The sequence below is a fragment of the Ambystoma mexicanum genome, chromosome 6q (genome assembly GCF_040938575.1).
Source record: "Ambystoma mexicanum isolate Mex_15411 chromosome 6q, UKY_AmexF1_1, whole genome shotgun sequence".
Taxonomy (NCBI): domain Eukaryota; kingdom Metazoa; phylum Chordata; class Amphibia; order Caudata; family Ambystomatidae; genus Ambystoma; species Ambystoma mexicanum.
Window position 1 is genome coordinate 1,667,191,315 of NC_090937.1, and position 18,792 is coordinate 1,667,210,106.

The window sequence follows — 18,792 nt, forward strand, 5'->3', positions numbered from 1 at the left end:
CCCATTCGAACAGCAGCCCAAAAGGGAATGTCCATTTGTTTTTCATCTCTTTCTCCACCAGGACCCTCACCAGTGGGGCCATTTGTCTACTTTTTAAGAGTGTCGTTGCAGCCAAATCCTGATATAGCTGTATTTCCGCCCCGTTCATCCCTATATGGTCCGGTTGTCTCGCTCTTCTGAGGATTTGCTCCTTCTGTGGATACGACGCTAGGGCTGCCAGAACATCCCTTGGTCTTTCCCCTGGGGCACCAGACCTTCTCGGGCCCACCCTGTGCACCCTATCGATCCCAATGCATTCCGTTTCTTGCTCTTCTATAATGTCTCTAAATACTTCTTGGACTGCTCTCTTGAGATCTTTATCTAAGACTGACTCAGGCATACCCTTGAAGCGAATATTCGATCTACGTGACCCATTTTCCAAGTCCTCGCACTGAATTTCTAAATTATGGGTCAGCCTGATCAAGTGCTCTTGCGTTTCACTGCTCTGCCTCGCCTCGTCTTCCACATTTTGCATTATTCTCTCAAGGGTGTCCGTTCTCTCGTCTAGCTTGGCCACCTCCGTTTTCACTTCTTGGACTGCCTGCTTGAGTTCGTTCTTCATTGCTACGAATGGGTCCAGGACTGTGGACATGAACTTATCTTGTAATTCCACAAACCAGGCACGCGTGTCGTCCTTTGTTGGGGGAAGGGCGCCCTGAGATGTGGGGGTAGTTTCTGCTGAGGAATCTCCCATCCCCCTGTCCCTTGCAGATGTCGTGGCATCGGACAACCACATTTGAAGCAGACTTGTGTCCTGTTTGGAAGGTTGCTGGCCCGATTGAGATGCTCCGCCCTTCTCCTTTGCACGTGACATCTCCCCTTAATATTAAATTCCAACGGCCCCTTTAGACATTTCCAACTGGCCTATAAGATGGCGGCCATGGCATCGCCCCCAACCATGGGGGTTATAGTGATCCTTCGACCCCGTCTCCGAGGCGCGGCCTCTACCGCAGTGCTGGTCAGTTGTTCTGTTGACTGTCTATTAGTGGGGTGTACCCGCCAGCATGATGCTGTCCTTGTACGGCCATCCGGTACACTGCGCCCCCTTCCCTTATTTGCTAGTGAAATGCAACAGGGAGTGGGGCAGGCGCAAGGGGGTCTCCGCGCCTCAGACCATTGCTTGTTGCCTGCTATGCGGGCTCCCCACCAGGCCCCCCGCCCCAGAGGGGCACCCCCGCCGGCATGTCCGCCTTTGACTGATGCTCTGGCTGTCCAGTGCGGACTCCCCACCCGGGTCCAGGGCACCTCCGTCGGCGCGCTCACCTGTAGCAACTGCGCCCTCCGTCCTTCGCGCCGGTGATATGCTCCAACCTCCAGCTCAAAGATGATGCCGCCTCCTCTGGCCTGTTCCCCGTTCTGTCCTCCGGCACCCGGACCTGTGTGCCCGAAAAAACACTCCCGCCGCTACCTGCAATGGCGCGGCCAGGGGGAGCAGTCTCATATGCCCCTCTCTCCCCCAGCCCTGACCCCCGCACCTGCGTTTGTGTCCGTGGTGCTCGGAGGGAGTCCCTCGGGGGGCGCTCTACAAATCCTCTGGTTAGTAGCCTGCTGTCCCGCTCTGAGCGCCTGCCGTCTCTCCCAGAAGTTCGTCGGAGGGGGAGAGGGCAACCCGCGGCCCCCCGGGTGTCCCGCTGGGAAACTCTCGGTACGCTCCCTGCACGCGTACCCGGAGCTTCTTCAATTGGCCGGGTGTGTAAGCCAGCGAGGAAGCGGCTCCTATGCTCCCCGCGCTCCAGACCCGCCCACGACCAGCCAGCAGTCACCGCTCCCGCTGATGGGAGTCCGAAGGGCGAGCGCTCCTTCTCCAGTCAAACGAGCTCCGCTCGCGCCTCTAGCCCCCCAGCATCCAACCAGCCTTCCCTTCGTCCTCGGGTGGAAGCGCGAGGGGCGGTCGCTCACTCCCCCGCCTCGGCACTCGTTCAGAACCAGGCTGACACTTCTGCAGACCTTCCCGGATCACCCACAATGGGGGAGTGGGACCCGCAATCCACGTTGGCCGTGCCCGCCCGGGGGTCCTGTCGGGGAATTTCCGTTCCGCTTCAACACTCAAAGCTGCACATAGGAGGTGGGTGAATTAGCAACACGTTACTTCTCGGGATAAGCGCAAAGAAGTTCTTCAATGTTGGCGGCCCGGCGGAAGCGCGGTCAGACGCGACTTCCACTCCCGGCGGCCATCTTGGGAGTCTCTCTGCCTACTTGCTTTGGGACTCGGTAGTATTGTCGTGGTTGAGATGAAGTTTTCTTTTACAACTGCACCAACAGTGATGTAGACCTTTTTATAGCTATCCTTGCCTTGCTTGTGTGTTTATGTATAACCAATTGTATTTATTCCAATAATTATTTGTATGTTTATAATCTGTGTTAATGAAGGGCCTGTAAAGAGCCAATTATATTACAATCATTGGTCTAAGTGTGTATTATTGCCTTCCTGAATACAAGAACGTTTGGTCCGTGTAATGGGGTGAATAGTTCTGAAGATTTTACACGTGTCCGAAAAGCAAAACAAGGATAAACACTAAATCCATCCAACTACAAATCAAACTTTGGCAATGCAGATGTTAAGAACTACAATATTCAGCAGCCCAAGCAACTATTAATAATGGTGAAGGATCATGGGAGTTCTAGGCCAAAACATCTGGGAGCGCTGCAGGTTACAAATACCAGGACAAATGCTATGCATGAGTGGTGCCATTATCATACCCATAATCCTTTGCAGGCAATGCAAATTAAATTGTAGTGTTCCTCTATCCGTATAGAGTAATGTTATCACTGGTTAAGTAGGAGAGGCTCAGTGTGAATTTTGTTTAGTGGGCAAACACATAGTGGGTGCCATGTAAACATGGCTAGCCCAGAATATTGAGACTAATAGTTTAACAGGGAAAGAAAATGGCAGGTAACTACTGTGATCTAGCAATGCGTGGTCTGCGGGCACTGAAAATGCTCTTCTGAGCAGCACCAAGACGGAAGCTGGTCAAGTGCACAGCTTAGAACGAACATTCTACTGGAGTCTGCTTGCTGTGGACTTACCGGGGCCTCAGGGTATGTTGCGAGGCAAATAACATGATGGTCTCGGAATAACGGGATTGTCTCGGATGCAAATGAATATTTACAACATATAACAACCTCTCACTCACCATTGGTGCCAACATTTCAAGTCCACCAAGTATTGCAGATCTACTGCCATTCCTTCAATAAAAAGATTTTAGCACATCTACACCACAGAAGACGACCATCCATTTCAAAATCTGTTCATGGGTGCCACCTGCAGAGTGGTCTGCTGGGAGATAGTGCTCAGTTCATGGGTGCCCACTGCTGAGTGGTCTGCTGGGAGATAATCCTCTGTTCATGGGTGCCCACCTGCAGAGTGGTCTGCTGGGAGATAGTGCTCAGTTCATGGGTGCCCACTGCTGAGTGGTCTGCTGGGAGATAATGCTCTGTTCACGGGTGCCCACTGCTGAGTGGTCTGCTGGGAGATAGTGATCTGTTCACGGGTGCCCACTGCTGAGTGGTCTGCTGGGAGATAGTGCCCTTTTCATGGATGCCCACCTGCTGAGTGGTCTGCTGGGAGATGGTGCTCTGTTCATGGATGCCCACCTGCTGAGTGGTCTGTACATGGGTGCCCACTGCTGAGTGGTCTGCTGGGAGATAGTGCCCTGTTCATGTGTGCCCACTGCTGAGTGGTCTGCTGGGAGATAGTGCTCTGTTCATGGGTGCCCACTGCTGAGTGGTCTGCTGGGAGATAGTGCCCTGTTCATGTGTGCCCACTGCTGAGTGGTCTGCTAGGAGATCGTGCTCTGTTCATGTGTGCCCACTGCTGAGTGGTCTGCTGGGAGATGGTGCTCAGTTCATGAGTGTCCACTGCTGAGTGGTCTGCTGGGAGATAACTAGTGCTCTGTTCATGGGTGCCCACTGCTGAGTGGTGTGTACATGGGTGCCCACTGCTGAGTGGTCTGCTGGGAGATAGTGCTCTTTTCACGGGTGCCCACTGCTGAGTGGTCTGCTGGGAGATAGTGCCCTGTTCATGGATGCCCACCTGCTGAGTGGTCTGCTAGGAGATCGTGCTCTGTTCATGGGTGCCACCTGCTGAGTGGTCTGCTGGGAGATAGTGCTCTGTTCATGGGTGCCCACTGCTGAGTGGTCTGCTGGGAGATAATGCTCTGTTCACAGGTGCCCACTGCTGAGTGGTCTGCTGGGAGATAGTGCTCAGTTCATGGATGCCACCTGCTGAGTGGTCTGCTGGGAGATAACTAGTGCTCTGGTCATGGGTGCCCACTGCTGAGTGGTCTGCTAGGAGATCGTGCTCTGTTCATGGGTGCCACCTGCTGAGTGGTCTGCTAGGAGATCGTGCTCTGTTCATGGGTGCCCACTGCTGAGTGGTCTGCTGGGAGATAGTGCTCATGGGTGCCCACTGCTGAGTGGTCTGCTGGGAGATAGTGCTCAGTTCATGGGTGCCCACTGCTGAGTGGTCTGCTGGGAGATAATCCTCTGTTCATGGGTGCCCATTGTTGAGTGGTCTTCTGGGAGATAACTAGTGCTCTGTTCATGGGTGCCCACTGCTGAGTGGTGTGTACATGGGTGCCCACCGCTGAGTGGTCTGCTGGGAGATAGTGCTCTGTTCATGGCTGCCCACTGCCGAGTGGTCTGCTGGGAGATAATCCTCTGTTCATGGGTGCCCACTGCCGAGTGGTCTGCTGGGAGATAGTGCCCTGTTCATGGATGCCCACCTGCTGAGTGGTCTGCTAGATCGTGCTCTGTTCATGGGTGCCACCTGCTGAGTGGTCTGCTGGGAGATAATGCTCTTTTCACAGGTGCCCACTGCCGAGTGGTCTGCAGGGAGATAGTGCCCTGTTTATGGATGCCCACCTGCTGAGTGGTCTGCTGGGAGATAACTAGTGCTCCGTTCATGGGTACCCACGGCTGTGTGGTCTGCTGGGAGATAGTGCTCAGTTCACGGGTACCCACTGCTGTGTGGTCTGCTGGGAGATAGTGCTCAGTTCACGGGTACCCACTGCTGAGTGGTCAGCTGGGAGGTAACACTAGTGCTCTGTTCATGGGTGCCCACTGCTGAGTGGTCAGCTGGGAGGTAACACTAGTGCTCTGTTCATGGGTGCCCACCTGCTAAGTGGTCTGCTGGGAGATAATGCTCTTTTCACAAGTGCCCACTGCTGAGTGGTCTGCTGGGAGATAGTGCCCTGTTCATGGATGCCCACCTGCTGAGTGGTCTGCTAGGAGATCGTGCTCTGTTCATGGGTGCCACCTGCTGAGTGGTCTGCTGGGAGATAGTGCTCTGTTCATGGGTGCCCACTGCTGAGTGGTCTGCTGGGAGATAGTGCTCTGTTCATGGGTGCCCACTGCTGAGTGGTCTGCTGGGAGATAGTGCTCTGCTCACGGATGCCACCTGCTGAGTGGTCTGCTGGGAGATAGTGCTCAGTTCACAGGTACCCAATGCTGAGTGGTCTGCTGGGAGATAGTGCTCTGTTCATGGATGCCACCTGCTGAGTGGTCTGCTGGGAGATCGTGCTCTGTTCATGGGTGCCACCTGCTGAGTGGTCTGCTAGGAGATCGTGCTCTGTTCATGGGTGCCCACTGCTGAGTGGTCTGCTGGGAGATAGTGCTCAGTTCATGGGTGCCCACTGCTGAGTGGTCTGTACATGGGTGCCCACCTGCTGAGTGGTATGCTGGGAGATAGTGCTCTGTTCATGGATGCCACCTGCTGAGTGGTCTGCTGGGAGATAACTAGTGCTCTGTTCATGGGTGCCCACTGCTGAGTGGTGTGTACATGGGTGCCCACTGCTGAGTGGTCTGCTGGGAGATACTGCTCTTTTCACAGGTGCCCACTGCTGAGTGGTCTGCTGGAAGATAGTGCCCTGTTTATGGATGCCCATCTGCTGAGTGGTCTGCTGGGAGATAGTCCTCTGTTCACAGGTGCCCACTGCTGAGTGGTCTGCTGGGAGATAACTAGTGCTCCGTTCATGGGTACCCACGTCTGTGTGGTCTGCTGGGAGATAGTGCTCAGTTCACGGGTACCCACTGCTGTGTGGTCTGCTGGGAGATAGTGCTCAGTTCACGGGTACCCACTGCTGAGTGGTCAGCTGGGAGGTAACACTAGTGCTCTGTTCATGGGTGCCCACCTGCTGAGTGGTCTGCTGGGAGATAATGCTCTGTTCATGGGTGCCCACCTCTGAGTGGTCTGCTGGGAGATAACTAGTGCTCTGGTCATGGGTGCCCACTGCTGAGTGGTGTGTACATGGGTGCCCACTGCTGAGTGGTCTGCTGGGATATAGTGCTCTGTTCACGGGTGCCCACTGCTGAGTGGTCTGCTGGGATATAGTGCTCTGTTCACGGGTGCCCACTGCCGAGTGGTCTGCTGGGAGATAGTGCTCTGTTCATGGGTGCCCACTGCTGAGTGGTCTGCTGGGAGATAGTGCTCTGTTCATGGATGCCCACCTGTCGAGTGGTCTGCTGGGAAATAGTGCTCTGTTCACGGATGCCCACTGCTGAGTGGTCAGCTGGGAGATAACACTAGTGCTCTGTTCATGGGTGCCACCTGCTGAGTGGTCTGCTGGGAGATAGTGCTCTGTTCATGGGTGCCCACTGCTGAGTGGTCTGCTGGGAGATAGTGCTCTGTTCATGGATGCCCACCTGTTGAGTGGTCTGCTGGGAGATAGTGCTCTGTTCACGGATGCCCACTGCTGAGTGGTCTGCTGGGAGATAACACTAGTGCTCTGATCATTGGGTGCCACCTGCTGAGTGGTCTGCTGGGAGATAGTGCTCTGTTCATGGGTGCCCACTGCTGAGTGGTCTGCTGGGAGATAGTGCTCTGTTCATGGATGCCCACCTGTTGAGTGGTCTGCTGGGAGATAGTGCTCTGTTCACGGATGCCCACTGCTGAGTGGTCAGCTGGGAGATAACACTAGTGCTCTGTTCATGGGTGCCACCTGCTGAGTGGTCTGCTGGGAGATAGTGCTCTGTTCACGGGTACCCACTGCTGAGTGGTCTGCAGGGAGATAGTGCTCTGTTCACGGGTACCCACTGCTGAGTGGTCTGCTGGAAGATAGTGCTCTGTTCATGGATGCCACCTGCTGAGTGGTCACTAGGGAGATAACACTAGTGCTCTGTTCATGGGTGCCACCTGCTGAGTGGTCTGCTGGGAGATAGTGCTCTGTTCACAGATGCCCACTGCTGAGTGGTCAGCTGGGAGATAACACTAGTGCTCTGTTCATGGGTGCCACCTGCTGAGTGGTCTGCTGGGAGATAGTGCTCTGTTCACGGGTACCCACTGCTGAGTGGTCTGCAGGGAGATAGTGCTCTGTTCACGGGTACCCACTGCTGAGTGGTCTGCTGGAAGATAGTGCTCTGTTCACGGATGCCCACTGCTGAGTGGTCAGCTGGGAGATAACACTAGTGCTCTGTTCATGGGTGCCACCTGCTGAGTGGTCTGCTGGGAGATAGTGCTCTGTTCACAGATGCCCACTGCTGAGTGGTCAGCTGGGAGATAACACTAGTGCTCTGTTCATGGGTGCCACCTGCTGAGTGGTCTGCAGGGAGATAGTGGTCTGTTCACGGGTACCCACTGCTGAGTGGTCTGCTGGGAGATAGTGCTCTGTTCATGGATGCCACCTGCTGAGTGGTCTCTAGGGAGATGGTGCTCTGTTCACGGGTGCCCACTGCTGAGTGGTCTGCTGGGAGATAGTGCTCTGTTCACGGATGCCCACTGCTGAGTGGTCAGCTGGGAGATAACACTAGTGCTCTGTTCATGGGTGCCACCTGCTGAGTGGTCTGCAGGGAGATAGTGCCCTGTTTATGGATGCCCACCTGCTGAGTGGTCTGCTGGGAGGTGGTGCTCTGTTCACGGGTACCCACTGCTGAGTGGTCTGCTGGGAGATAGTGCTCTGTTCACGGGTACCCACTGCTGAGTGGTCTGCTGGGAGATAGTGCTTTGGTCATGGGTGCCCACTGCTGAGTGGTCTGCAGGGAGATAGTGCTCTGTTCATGGATGCCACCTGCTGAGTGGTCTCTAGGGAGAAGGTGCTCTGTTCACGGGTGCCCACTGGTGAGTGGTCTGTTGGGAGATAGTGCTCTGTTCATGGGTGCCCACTCCTGAGTGGTCTGCTGGGAGAGTGCCCTGTTCATGGATGCCCACCTGTTGAGTGGTCTGCTGGGAGATAGTGCTCTGTTCACGGATGCCCACTGCTGAGTGGTCAGCTGGGAGATAACACTAGTGCTCTGTTCATGGGTGCCACCTGCTGAGTGGTCTGCAGGGAGATAGTGCCCTGTTCATGGATGCCCACCTGCTGAGTGGTCTGCTGGGAGATGGTGCTCTGTTCACGGTTGCCCACTGCTGAGTGGTCTGCTGGGATATAGTGCCCTGTTCATGGATGCCCACCTGCTGAGTGGTCTGCTAGGAGATCGTGCTCTGTTCATGGGTGCCACCTGCTGAGTGGTCTGCTGGGAGATAGTGCTCTGTTCATGGGTGCCCACTGCTGAGTGGTCTGCTGGGAGATAGTGCTCTGTTCATGGATGCCACCTGCTGAGTGGTCTGCTAGGAGATCGTGCTCTGTTCATGGGTGCCACCTGCTGAGTGGTCTGCTAGGAGATCGTGCTGTTCATGGGTGCCCACTGCTGAGTGGTCTGCTGGGAGATAGTGCTCAGTTCATGGGTGCCCACCTGCTGAGTGGTCTGCTGGGAGATAACTAGTGCTCTGTTCATGGGTGCCCACTGCTGAGTGGTGTGTACATGGGTGCCCACTGCTGAGTGGTCTGCTGGGAGATAATGCTCTTTTCACAGGTGCCCACTGCCGAGTGGTCTGCAGGGAGATAGTGCCCTGTTTATGGATGCCCACCTGCTGAGTGGTCTGCTGGGAGACAGTCCTCTGTTCACAGGTGCCCACTGCTGAGTGGTCTGCTGGGAGATAACTAGTGCTCCGTCCATGGGTACCCACGTCTGTGTGGTCTGCTGGGAGATAGTGCTCAGTTCACGGGTACCCACTGCTGTGTGGTCTGCTGGGAGATAGTGCTCAGTTCACGGGTACCCACTGCTGAGTGGTCAGCTGGGAGGTAACACTAGTGCTCTGTTCATGGGTGCCCACTGCTGAGTGGTCAGCTGGGAGGTAACACTAGTGCTCTGGTCATGGGTGCCCACTGCTGAGTGGTGTGTACATGGGTGCCCACTGCTGAGTGGTCTGCTGGGATATAGTGCTCTGTTCACGGGTGCCCACTGCTGAGTGGTCTGCTGGGATATAGTGCTCTGTTCACTGGTGCCCACTGCCGAGTGGTCTGCTGGGAGATAGTGCTCTGTTCCTGGGTGCCCACTGCTGAGTGGTCTGCTGGGAGATAGTGCTCTGTTCATGGATGCCCACCTGTCGAGTGGTCTGCTGGGAAATAGTGCTCTGTTCACGGATGCCCACTGCTGAGTGGTCAGCTGGGAGATAACACTAGTGCTCTTTTCATGGGTGCCACCTGCTGAGTGGTCTGCTGGGAGATAGTGCTCTGTTCACGGGTACCCACTGCTGAGTGGTCTGCAGGGAGATAGTGCTCTGTTCACGGGTACCCACTGCTGAGTGGTCTGCTGGGAGATAGTGCTCTGTTCATGGATGCCACCTGCTGAGTGGTCACTAGGGAGATAGTGCTCTGTTCACGGGTACCCACTGCTGAGTGGTCTGCAGGGAGATAGTGCTCTGGTCATGGGTGCCCACTGCTGAGTGGTCTGCAGGGAGATAGTGCTCTGGTCATGGGTGCCCACTGCTGAGTGGTCACTAGGGAGATGGTGCTCTGTTCACGGGTGCCCACTGCTGAGTGGTCTGTTGGGAGATAGTGCTCTGTTCATGGGTGCCCACTGCTGAGTGGTCTGCTGGGAGATAGTGCTCTGTTCATGGGTGCCCACTGCTGAATGGTCTGCTGGGAGATAGTGCTCTGTTCATGGATGCCCACCTGTTGAGTGGTCTGCTGGAAAATAGTGCTCTGTTCACGGATGCCCACTGCTGAGTGGTCAGCTGGGAGATAACACTAGTGCTCTGTTCATGGGTGCCACCTGCTGAGTGGTCTGATGGGAGATAGTGCTCTGTTCACAGATGCCCACTGCTGAGTGGTCAGCTGGGAGATAACACTAGTGCTCTGTTCATGGGTGCCACCTGCTGAGTGGTCTGCAGGGAGATAGTGGTCTGTTCACGGGTACCCACTGCTGAGTGGTCTGCTGGGAGATAGTGCTCTGTTCATGGATGCCACCTGCTGAGTGGTCTGCTGGGAGATAGTGCTCTGTTCATGGGTGCCACCTGCTGAGTGGTCTGCAGGGAGATAGTGCCCTGTTTATGGATGCCCACCTGCTGAGTGGTCTGCTGGGAGGTGGTGCTCTGTTCACGGGTACCCACTGCTGAGTGGTCTGCTGGGAGATAGTGCTCTGTTCACGGGTACCCACTGCTGAGTGGTCTGCTGGGAGATAGTGCTTTGGTCATGGGTGCCCACTGCTGAGTGGTCTGCAGGGAGATAGTGCTCTGTTCATGGATGCCACCTGCTGAGTGGTCTCTAGGGAGAAGGTGCTCTGTTCACGGGTGCCCACTGGTGAGTGGTCTGTTGGGAGATAGTGCTCTGTTCATGGGTGCCCACTCCTGAGTGGTCTGCTGAGAGAGTGCCCTGTTCATGGATGCCCACCTGTTGAGTGGTCTGCTGGGAGATAGTGCTCTGTTCACGGATGCCCACTGCTGAGTGGTCAGCTGGGAGATAACACTAGTGCTCTGTTCATGGGTGCCACCTGCTGAGTGGTCTGCAGGGAGATAGTGCCCTGTTCATGGATGCCCACCTGCTGAGTGGTCTGCTGGGAGATGGTGCTCTGTTCACGGTTGCCCACTGCTGAGTGGTCTGCTGGGAGATAGTGCTCTGTTCACGGGTACCCAATGCTTAGTGGTCTGTTGGGAGATAGTGCTCTGTTCATGGGTGCCCACTGCTGAGTGGTCTGCTGGGAGGTAACACTAGTGCTCTGCTCATGGATGCCCACCTGCTGAGTGGTCTGCTAGGAGATCGTGCTCTGTTCATGGGTGCCACCTGCTGAGTGGTCTGCTGGGAGATAGTGCTCTGTTCATGGGTGCCCACTGCTGAGTGGTCTGCTGGGAGATAGTGCTCTGTTCATGGGTGCCCACTGCTGAGTGGTCTGCTGGGAGATAGTGCTCTGCTCACGGATGCCACCTGCTGAGTGGTCTGCTGGGAGATAGTGCTCAGTTCACGGGTACCCAATGCTGAGTGGTCTGCTGGGAGATAGTGCTCCGTTCATGGATGCCACCTGCTGAGTGGTCTGCTGGGAGATAACTAGTGCTCTGGTCATGGGTGCCCACTGCTGAGTGGTCTGCTAGGAGATTGTGCTCTGTTCATGGGTGCCACCTGCTGAGTGGTCTGCTAGGAGATCGTGCTCTGTTCATGGGTGCCCACTGCTGAGTGGTCTGCTGGGAGATAGTGCTCAGTTCATGGGTGCCCACTGCTGAGTGGTCTGTACATGGGTGCCCACCTGCTGAGTGGTCTGCTGGGAGATAGTGCTCTGTTCATGGATGCCACCTGCTGAGTGGTCTGCTGGGAGATAACTAGTGCTCTGTTCATGGGTGCCCACTGCTGAGTGGTGTGTACATGGGTGCCCACTGCTGAGTGGTCTGCTGGGAGATAATGCTCTTTTCACAGGTGCCCACTGCTGAGTGGTCTGCTGGGAGATAGTGCTCTGTTCACGGGTGCCCACTGCTGAGTGGTCTGCTGGGAGATAGTGCTCTGGTCATGGGTGCCCACTGCTGAGTGGTCTGCTGGGAGATAGTGCTCTGTGCATGGGTGCCCACTGCTGAGTGGTCTGCTGGGAGATAGTGCTCTGTGCATGGGTGCCCACGTGTCGAGTGGTCTGCTGGGAAATAGTGCTCTGTTCACGGATGCCCACTGCTGAGTGGTCAGCTGGGAGATAACACTAGTGCTCTGTTCATGGGTGCCACCTGCTGAGTGGTCTGCTGGGAGATAGTGCTCTGTTCAGGGGTACCCTCTGCTGAGTGGTCTGCAGGGAGATAGTGCTCTGGTCACAGGTGCCCACTGCTGAGTGGTCTGCTGGGAGATAGTGCTCTGTTCACGGATGCCCACTGCTGAGTGGTCTGCAGGGAGATAGTGCTCTGTTCATGGATGCCACCTGCTGAGTGGTCACTAGGGAGATGGTGCTCTGTTCACGGGTGCCCACTGCTGAGTGGTCTGTTGATAGTGCTCTGTTCATGGGTGCCCACTGCTGAGTGGTCTGCTGGGAGATAGTGCTCTGTTCACGGGTACCCACTGCTGAGTGGTCTGCTGGGAGATAGTGCTCTGTTCACGGGTACCCACTGCTGAGTGGTCTGCTGGGAGATAGTGCTCTGGTCATGGGTGCCCACTGCTGAGTGGTCTGCAAGGAGATAGTGCTTTGTTCATGGATGCCAACTGCTGAGTGGTCTCTAGGGAGATGGTGCTCTGTTCACGGGTGCCCACTGGTGAGTGGTCTGTTGGGAGATAGTGCTCTGTTCATGGGTGCCCACTCCTGAGTGGTCTGCTGGGAGAGTGCCCTGTTCATGGATGCCCACCTGTTGAGTGGTCTGCTGGGAGATAGTGCTCTGTTCACGGATGCCCACTGCTGAGTGGTCAGCTGGGAGATAACACTAGTGCTCTGTTCATGGGTGCCACCTGCTGAGTGGTCTGCAGGGAGATAGTGCCCTGTTCATGGATGCCCACCTGCTGAGTGGTCTGCTGGGAGATGGTGCTCTGTTCACGGTTGCCCACTGCTGAGTGGTCTGCTGGGATATAGTGCTCTGTTCACGGGTGCCCACTGCTGAGTGGTCTGCTGGGAGATAGTGCTCTGTTCACGGGTACCCAATGCTTAGTGGTCTGTTGGGAGATAGTGCTCTGTTCATGGGTGCCCACTGCTGAGTGGTCTGCTGGGAGGTAACACTAGTGCTCTGCTCATGGATGCCCACCTGCTGAGTGGTCTGCTAGGAGATCGTGCTCTGTTCATGGGTGCCACCTGCTGAGTGGTCTGCTGGGAGATAGTGCTCTGTTCATGGGTGCCCACTGCTGAGTGGTCTGCTGGGAGATAGTGCTCTGTTCATGGGTGCCCACTGCTGAGTGGTCTGCTGGGAGATAGTGCTCTGCTCACGGATGCCACCTGCTGAGTGGTCTGTTGGGAGATAGTGCTCAGTTCACGGGTACCCAATGCTGAGTGGTCTGCTGGGAGATAGTGCTCCGTTCATGGATGCCACCTGCTGAGTGGTCTGCTGGGAGATAACTAGTGCTCTGGTCATGGGTGCCCACTGCTGAGTGGTCTGCTAGGAGATTGTGCTCTGTTCATGGGTGCCACCTGCTGAGTGGTCTGCTAGGAGATCGTGCTCTGTTCATGGGTGCCCACTGCTGAGTGGTCTGCTGGGAGATAGTGCTCAGTTCATGGGTGCCCACTGCTGAGTGGTCTGTACATGGGTGCCCACCTGCTGAGTGGTCTGCTGGGAGATAGTGCTCTGTTCATGGATGCCACCTGCTGAGTGGTCTGCTGGGAGATAACTAGTGCTCTGTTCATGGGTGCCCACTGCTGAGTGGTGTGTACATGGGTGCCCACTGCTGAGTGGTCTGCTGGGAGATAATGCTCTTTTCACAGGTGCCCACTGCTGAGTGGTCTGCTGGGAGATAGTGCTCTGTTCACGGGTGCCCACTGCTGAGTGGTCTGCTGGGAGATAGTGCTCTTTTCACAGGTGCCCACTGCTGAGTGGTCTGCTGGGAGATAGTGCTCTGGTCATGGGTGCCCACTGCTGAGTGGTCTGCTGGGAGATAGTGCTCTGTGCATGGGTGCCCACTGCTGAGTGGTCTGCTGGGAGATAGTGCTCTGTGCATGGGTGCCCACGTGTCGAGTGGTCTGCTGGGAAATAGTGCTCTGTTCACGGATGCCCACTGCTGAGTGGTCAGCTGGGAGATAACACTAGTGCTCTGTTCATGGGTGCCACCTGCTGAGTGGTCTGCTGGGAGATAGTGCTCTGTTCAGGGGTACCCTCTGCTGAGTGGTCTGCAGGGAGATAGTGCTCTGGTCACAGGTGCCCACTGCTGAGTGGTCTGCTGGGAGATAGTGCTCTGTTCACGGATGCCCACTGCTGAGTGGTCTGCAGGGAGAGTGCTCTGTTCATGGATGCCACCTGCTGAGTGGTCACTAGGGAGATGGTGCTCGGTTCATGGGTGCCCACTGCTGAGTGGTCTGCTGGGAGATAGTGCTCTGTTCACGGGTGCCCACTGCTGAGTGGTCTGCTGGGAGATAGTGCTCTGTTCACGGGTACCCACTGCTGAGTGGTCTGCTGGGAGATAGTGCTCTGTTCACGGGTACCCACTGCTGAGTGGTCTGCTGGGAGATAGTGCTCTGGTCATGGGTGCCCACTGCTGAGTGGTCTGCAAGGAGATAGTGCTTTGTTCATGGATGCCACCTGCTGAGTGGTCTCTAGGGAGATGGTGCTCTGTTCACGGGTGCCCACTGCTGAGTGGTCTGCTGGGAGATAGTGCCCTGTTCATGGATGCCCACCTGTTGAGTGGTCTGCTTGGAGATAGTGCTCTGTTCACGGATGCCCGCTGCTGAGTGGTCAGCTGGGAGATAACACTAGTGCTCTGTTCATGGGTGCCACCTGCTGAGTGGTTTGCAGGGAGATAGTGCCCTGTTCATGGATGCCCACCTGCTGAGTGGTCTGCTGGGATATAGTGCTCTGTTCACGGGTGCCCACTGCTGAGTGGTCTGCTGGGAGATAGTGCTCTGTTCACTGGTACCCAATGCTTAGTGGTCTGCAGGGAGATAGTGCTCTGTTCATGGGTGCCCACTGCTGAGTGGTCTGCTGGGAGCTAACACTAGTGCTCTGTTCATGGGTGCCACCTGCTGAGTGGTCTGCAGGGAGATAGTGCCCTGTTCATGGATGCCCACCTGCTGAGTGGTCTGCAGGGAGATAGTGCCCTGTTCATGGATGCCCACCTGCTGAGTGGTCTGCTAGGAGATCGTGCTCTGTTCACGGGTGCCCACTGCAGAGTGGTCTGCTGGGAGATAGTGCTCTGTTCATGGGTGCCCACTTGCTGAGTGTTCTGCTGGGAGATAGTGCTCTGTTCATGGGTGCCCACCTGCTGAGTGGTCTGCTGGGAGATAGTGCTCCGTTCATAGGTGCCCACTGCTGAGTGGTCTGCTGGGAGATAACTAGTGCTCTGTTCATGGATGCCCACTGCCGAGTAGTCTGTACATGGGTGCCCACTGCTGAGTGGTCTGCTGGGAGATAGTGCTCCGTTCATGGGTGCCCACTGCTGAGTGGTCTGCTGGGAGATAGTGCCCTGTTCATGGATGCCCACCTGCTGAGTGGTCTGCTGGGAGATGGTGCTCTGTTCATGGGTGCCCACTGCTGAGTGGTCTGCTGGGAGATAGTGCCCTGTTCATGGATGCCCACCTGCTGAGTGGTCTGCAGGGAGATAGTGCTCTGTTTATGGGTGCCCACTGCTGAGTGGTCTGCTGGGAGATAGTGCTCTGGTCATGGGTTCCACCTGCTGAGTGGTCTGCTGGGAGACAGTGCTCTGTTCATGGGTGCCCACTTGCTGAGTGTTCTGCTGGGAGATAGTGCTCTGTTCATGGGTGCCCACCTGCTGAGTGGTCTGCTGGGAGATAGTGCTCCGTTCATAGGTGCCCACTGCTGAGTGGTCTGCTGGGAGATAACTAGTGCTCTGTTCATGGATGCCCACTGCCGAGTAGTCTGTACATGGGTGCCCACTGCTGAGTGGTCTGCTGGGAGATAGTGCTCCGTTCATGGGTGCCCACTGCTGAGTGGTCTGCTGGGGGATAGTGCTCTGTTCACACGTCCCCACTGCTGAGTGGTCTGCTGGGAGATAGTGCCCTGTTCATGGATGCCCACCTGCTGAGTGGTCTGCTGGGAGATGGTGCTCTGTTCATGGGTGCCCACTGCTGAGTGGTCTGCTGGGAGATAGTGCCCTGTTCATGGATGCCCACCTGCTGAGTGGTCTGCAGGGAGATAGTGCTCTGTTTATGGGTGCCCACTGCTGAGTGGTCTGCTGGGAGATAGTGCTCTGTTCATGGGTGCCCACTGCTGAGTGGTCTGCTGGGAGATAGTGCTCTGGTCATGGGTTCCACCTGCTGAGTGGTCTGCTGGGAGACAGTGCTCTGTTCATGGGTGCCCACTGCTGAGTGGTCTGCTGGGAGATAGTGCTCTGGTCATGGGTTCCACCTGCTGAGTGGTCTGCTGGGAGATAGTGCTCTGTTCATGGGTGCCCACTGCCGAGTGGCCTTAGGAATAAAATTAAAATCAATAAAATCAGGACACACCCAATGGTCTACACACACAATGATAGGACACCTCCTCCTAATCCAAGTCTACAACTTCAGCAATTCATGGTTTCAGAAACATCAAAAAAGGCACATTAAATTCCATTCCAATGTCTTTATTAAGTGCCATGGCACTTTCACTTGGTGCCATTGGTTATCTAAAGTGAGCGCCCCCTCCCCACCCGACCCCCTGAGTCTTGGGGGCATCAGATCACCCTTTGACAAACATTCTCAGCTAGAACTCACTTCAGAAGCTGCTTTTTTTCCTTAATCTGGATTCAGATGCATTTTAACCCTGCATCATTTGCATCTGAAAACATTAACTTCAGATGTGTTCTTCTGAGAACACCAGGGCATTGCAAAAGTAAACAGTTCAAACATTTAGAAAAGCAAGCTTGCTTGCATTACTGAGAGAGCCTAGCTCCCAAGCTTCCCAGACTGGAGTATATCCTCGGACCACCAATGCCACTCCTACTTCTGTACAATGTCTGCCGCCCCGCCCCACCCCTTGACCCCCGCACCAGCTCTCTCCAGTTACAAAAGGAGGCCCCGCACATGGCACAGCTCGGAGATCCTTTAGCATAGATTCCTGTGTGTGGCATAAGACCAAGTGGTCGCCTCATGGTTGGCCAATACCTAGCAGCACTGAAGTGTCTGCATCAAGTCCTGTGGTGGGTACTGTGCACATGGGCAAAGTTCTACTGCAGCGCAGTGCGCTTAGCCACTCGGCCTTCTTTATCCACAGCAAAGTTCAAGTTCTTGGGGTTATCCAACGCTTCCTCAATTCGCTGATCCAGGTTCTCCAGCGTGACGAAATGCTTTGCTTCTTCCTGTGAAACACAAAAGACGGAAATTGGAGTTATTGACAGCCAATGGTTACACAGCGGTAAGCCAGCTTCCTTACCTGCCTAGCTCTACAGACAACACCCCCTTCTAGGAAGCATCCCAAGGACAGCGCACCTCAGCAAGGATTTCAAACAGCTACACAGAGTATTCCATTCTGAGTGCATGTGTGATCTACCTGTATCCTTGGCCGGGTGTATTCCTAGCTAATCGCCAAGTCCACCTCACATTTTACTTTTCTCCACCACTCATTTTACCCGTCATATCACCGTCCTTCTCCAACCCATCAGTGTAAGCATACATCTCAATTCACGCCTCTATGCATTCTACCCCTTTCCAGTCCCTACCCCATCGCTTGAACACTTACCAGTTTCACTACAAACGGGTAGGCAAAACGAGTTAAGGGTTTAGGATTAGGATAGACTGTTTTCACTACTAAAACAAGTAGAAGCTAATGCTTAAAGAGTTCTAGAAAAAATCTTGGCCTGGTTCTTCACAAGAGCGTAGGAAACCCTGGGCGCTGCCACATTAGCAGGAGGCAACCAGTTGCCAATACCTACACGGTAAGCCTCTGTAGCATTTGTCAGGTCTCCAGATGTCATACCAGGCCTTTTAACTCGTTCAAATCTTCTGCATACACCACTTTTCATCTTTCTGTGTGTATCATTTATGCACCAGTTGAGAGCAGATTTCAGTACAAAGGGCAGATGTCTTGGCAGAATCCGGAACACATGCTTAGATTCTTATCTGCATGGATGAATTAACAGGACACAAAGGGGCTTCTCAGAAACAGCACACACTGAGATAAGGAAATGGGTTCTTTCTGTTCAACTTCTTCGTTGTGTCTGGAAATGCTCAGGGAGGAACATAATGAATGCATATTTATTTTCCAAGCATGTTAGGATCACAGAAATAATCAGATGGAAACGTTAATCATCAGTTGGGAAGTATCCTTTTAACGAACAAATGACGATCTTTCAGTGAATGCATGCTTGCATTGCAGAAAGATATTTTTTCGAAGTTCATGTGATGGGGCGTGTGTCCTCAAGATGGATCTATGTGGTGTGTTCATACACATTCATGTGTGGTAGAAGGTGTTTCACAAATGTAATGATCAAAACAGTTGGTTCAGAAAATAACTAGGAACATTCTGGTAGCATGTCCCATACTTTACACTCTTGCTGAGGCAAATTATTTTTACTCTTACAATGTAATGTACACTCTGTTAAGTGTGTAAAATACTCCCACCTCAAAACCTTATCTGAGGTACGGGTGAGTATGTAATGTCTAGTTTAAACCTCCACTGAACCTGAACTTTGAGTCAATGCGGCAAATGTACTATAGCTGGTCGTTGCTCAAGGACGAGTAATTATCATTCCACCAATCACAGGGGACACAGTCGCTCATATCATCAAGACTGGACAGAAAACATTCAAAAATTAAATCTCCAATCAAGTCAAGCGCCCTTACAAAACATCAAATTGTTGCATTTGCAAATGAAATGGTAACTCAGCAAAACATGTCCCTTGTAGCGGCAATAAAGACGGGTGTTTCATGCGGGGTTACGCCACTGCTAAGCACTGTAATTATTAGCTT

At 54.4% G+C, this 18,792-nt stretch overlaps 1 protein-coding gene across 1 annotated transcript in view; it reads right to left on the reverse strand.

Moving 5' to 3' along the window:
* Nucleotides 1–16,453: 16,453 nt before the first annotated feature.
* MRPS26 (mitochondrial ribosomal protein S26) overlaps nucleotides 16,454–18,792 on the reverse strand; it is a 187,456-nt gene continuing 185,117 nt past the window's right edge. The window contains exon 4 of the mRNA XM_069632521.1: nucleotides 16,454–17,183. Coding sequence (XP_069488622.1) covers nucleotides 17,052–17,183 — 132 coding nt within the window. The 3' untranslated portion in view covers nucleotides 16,454–17,051. The remainder of the gene's footprint in view (nucleotides 17,184–18,792) is intronic.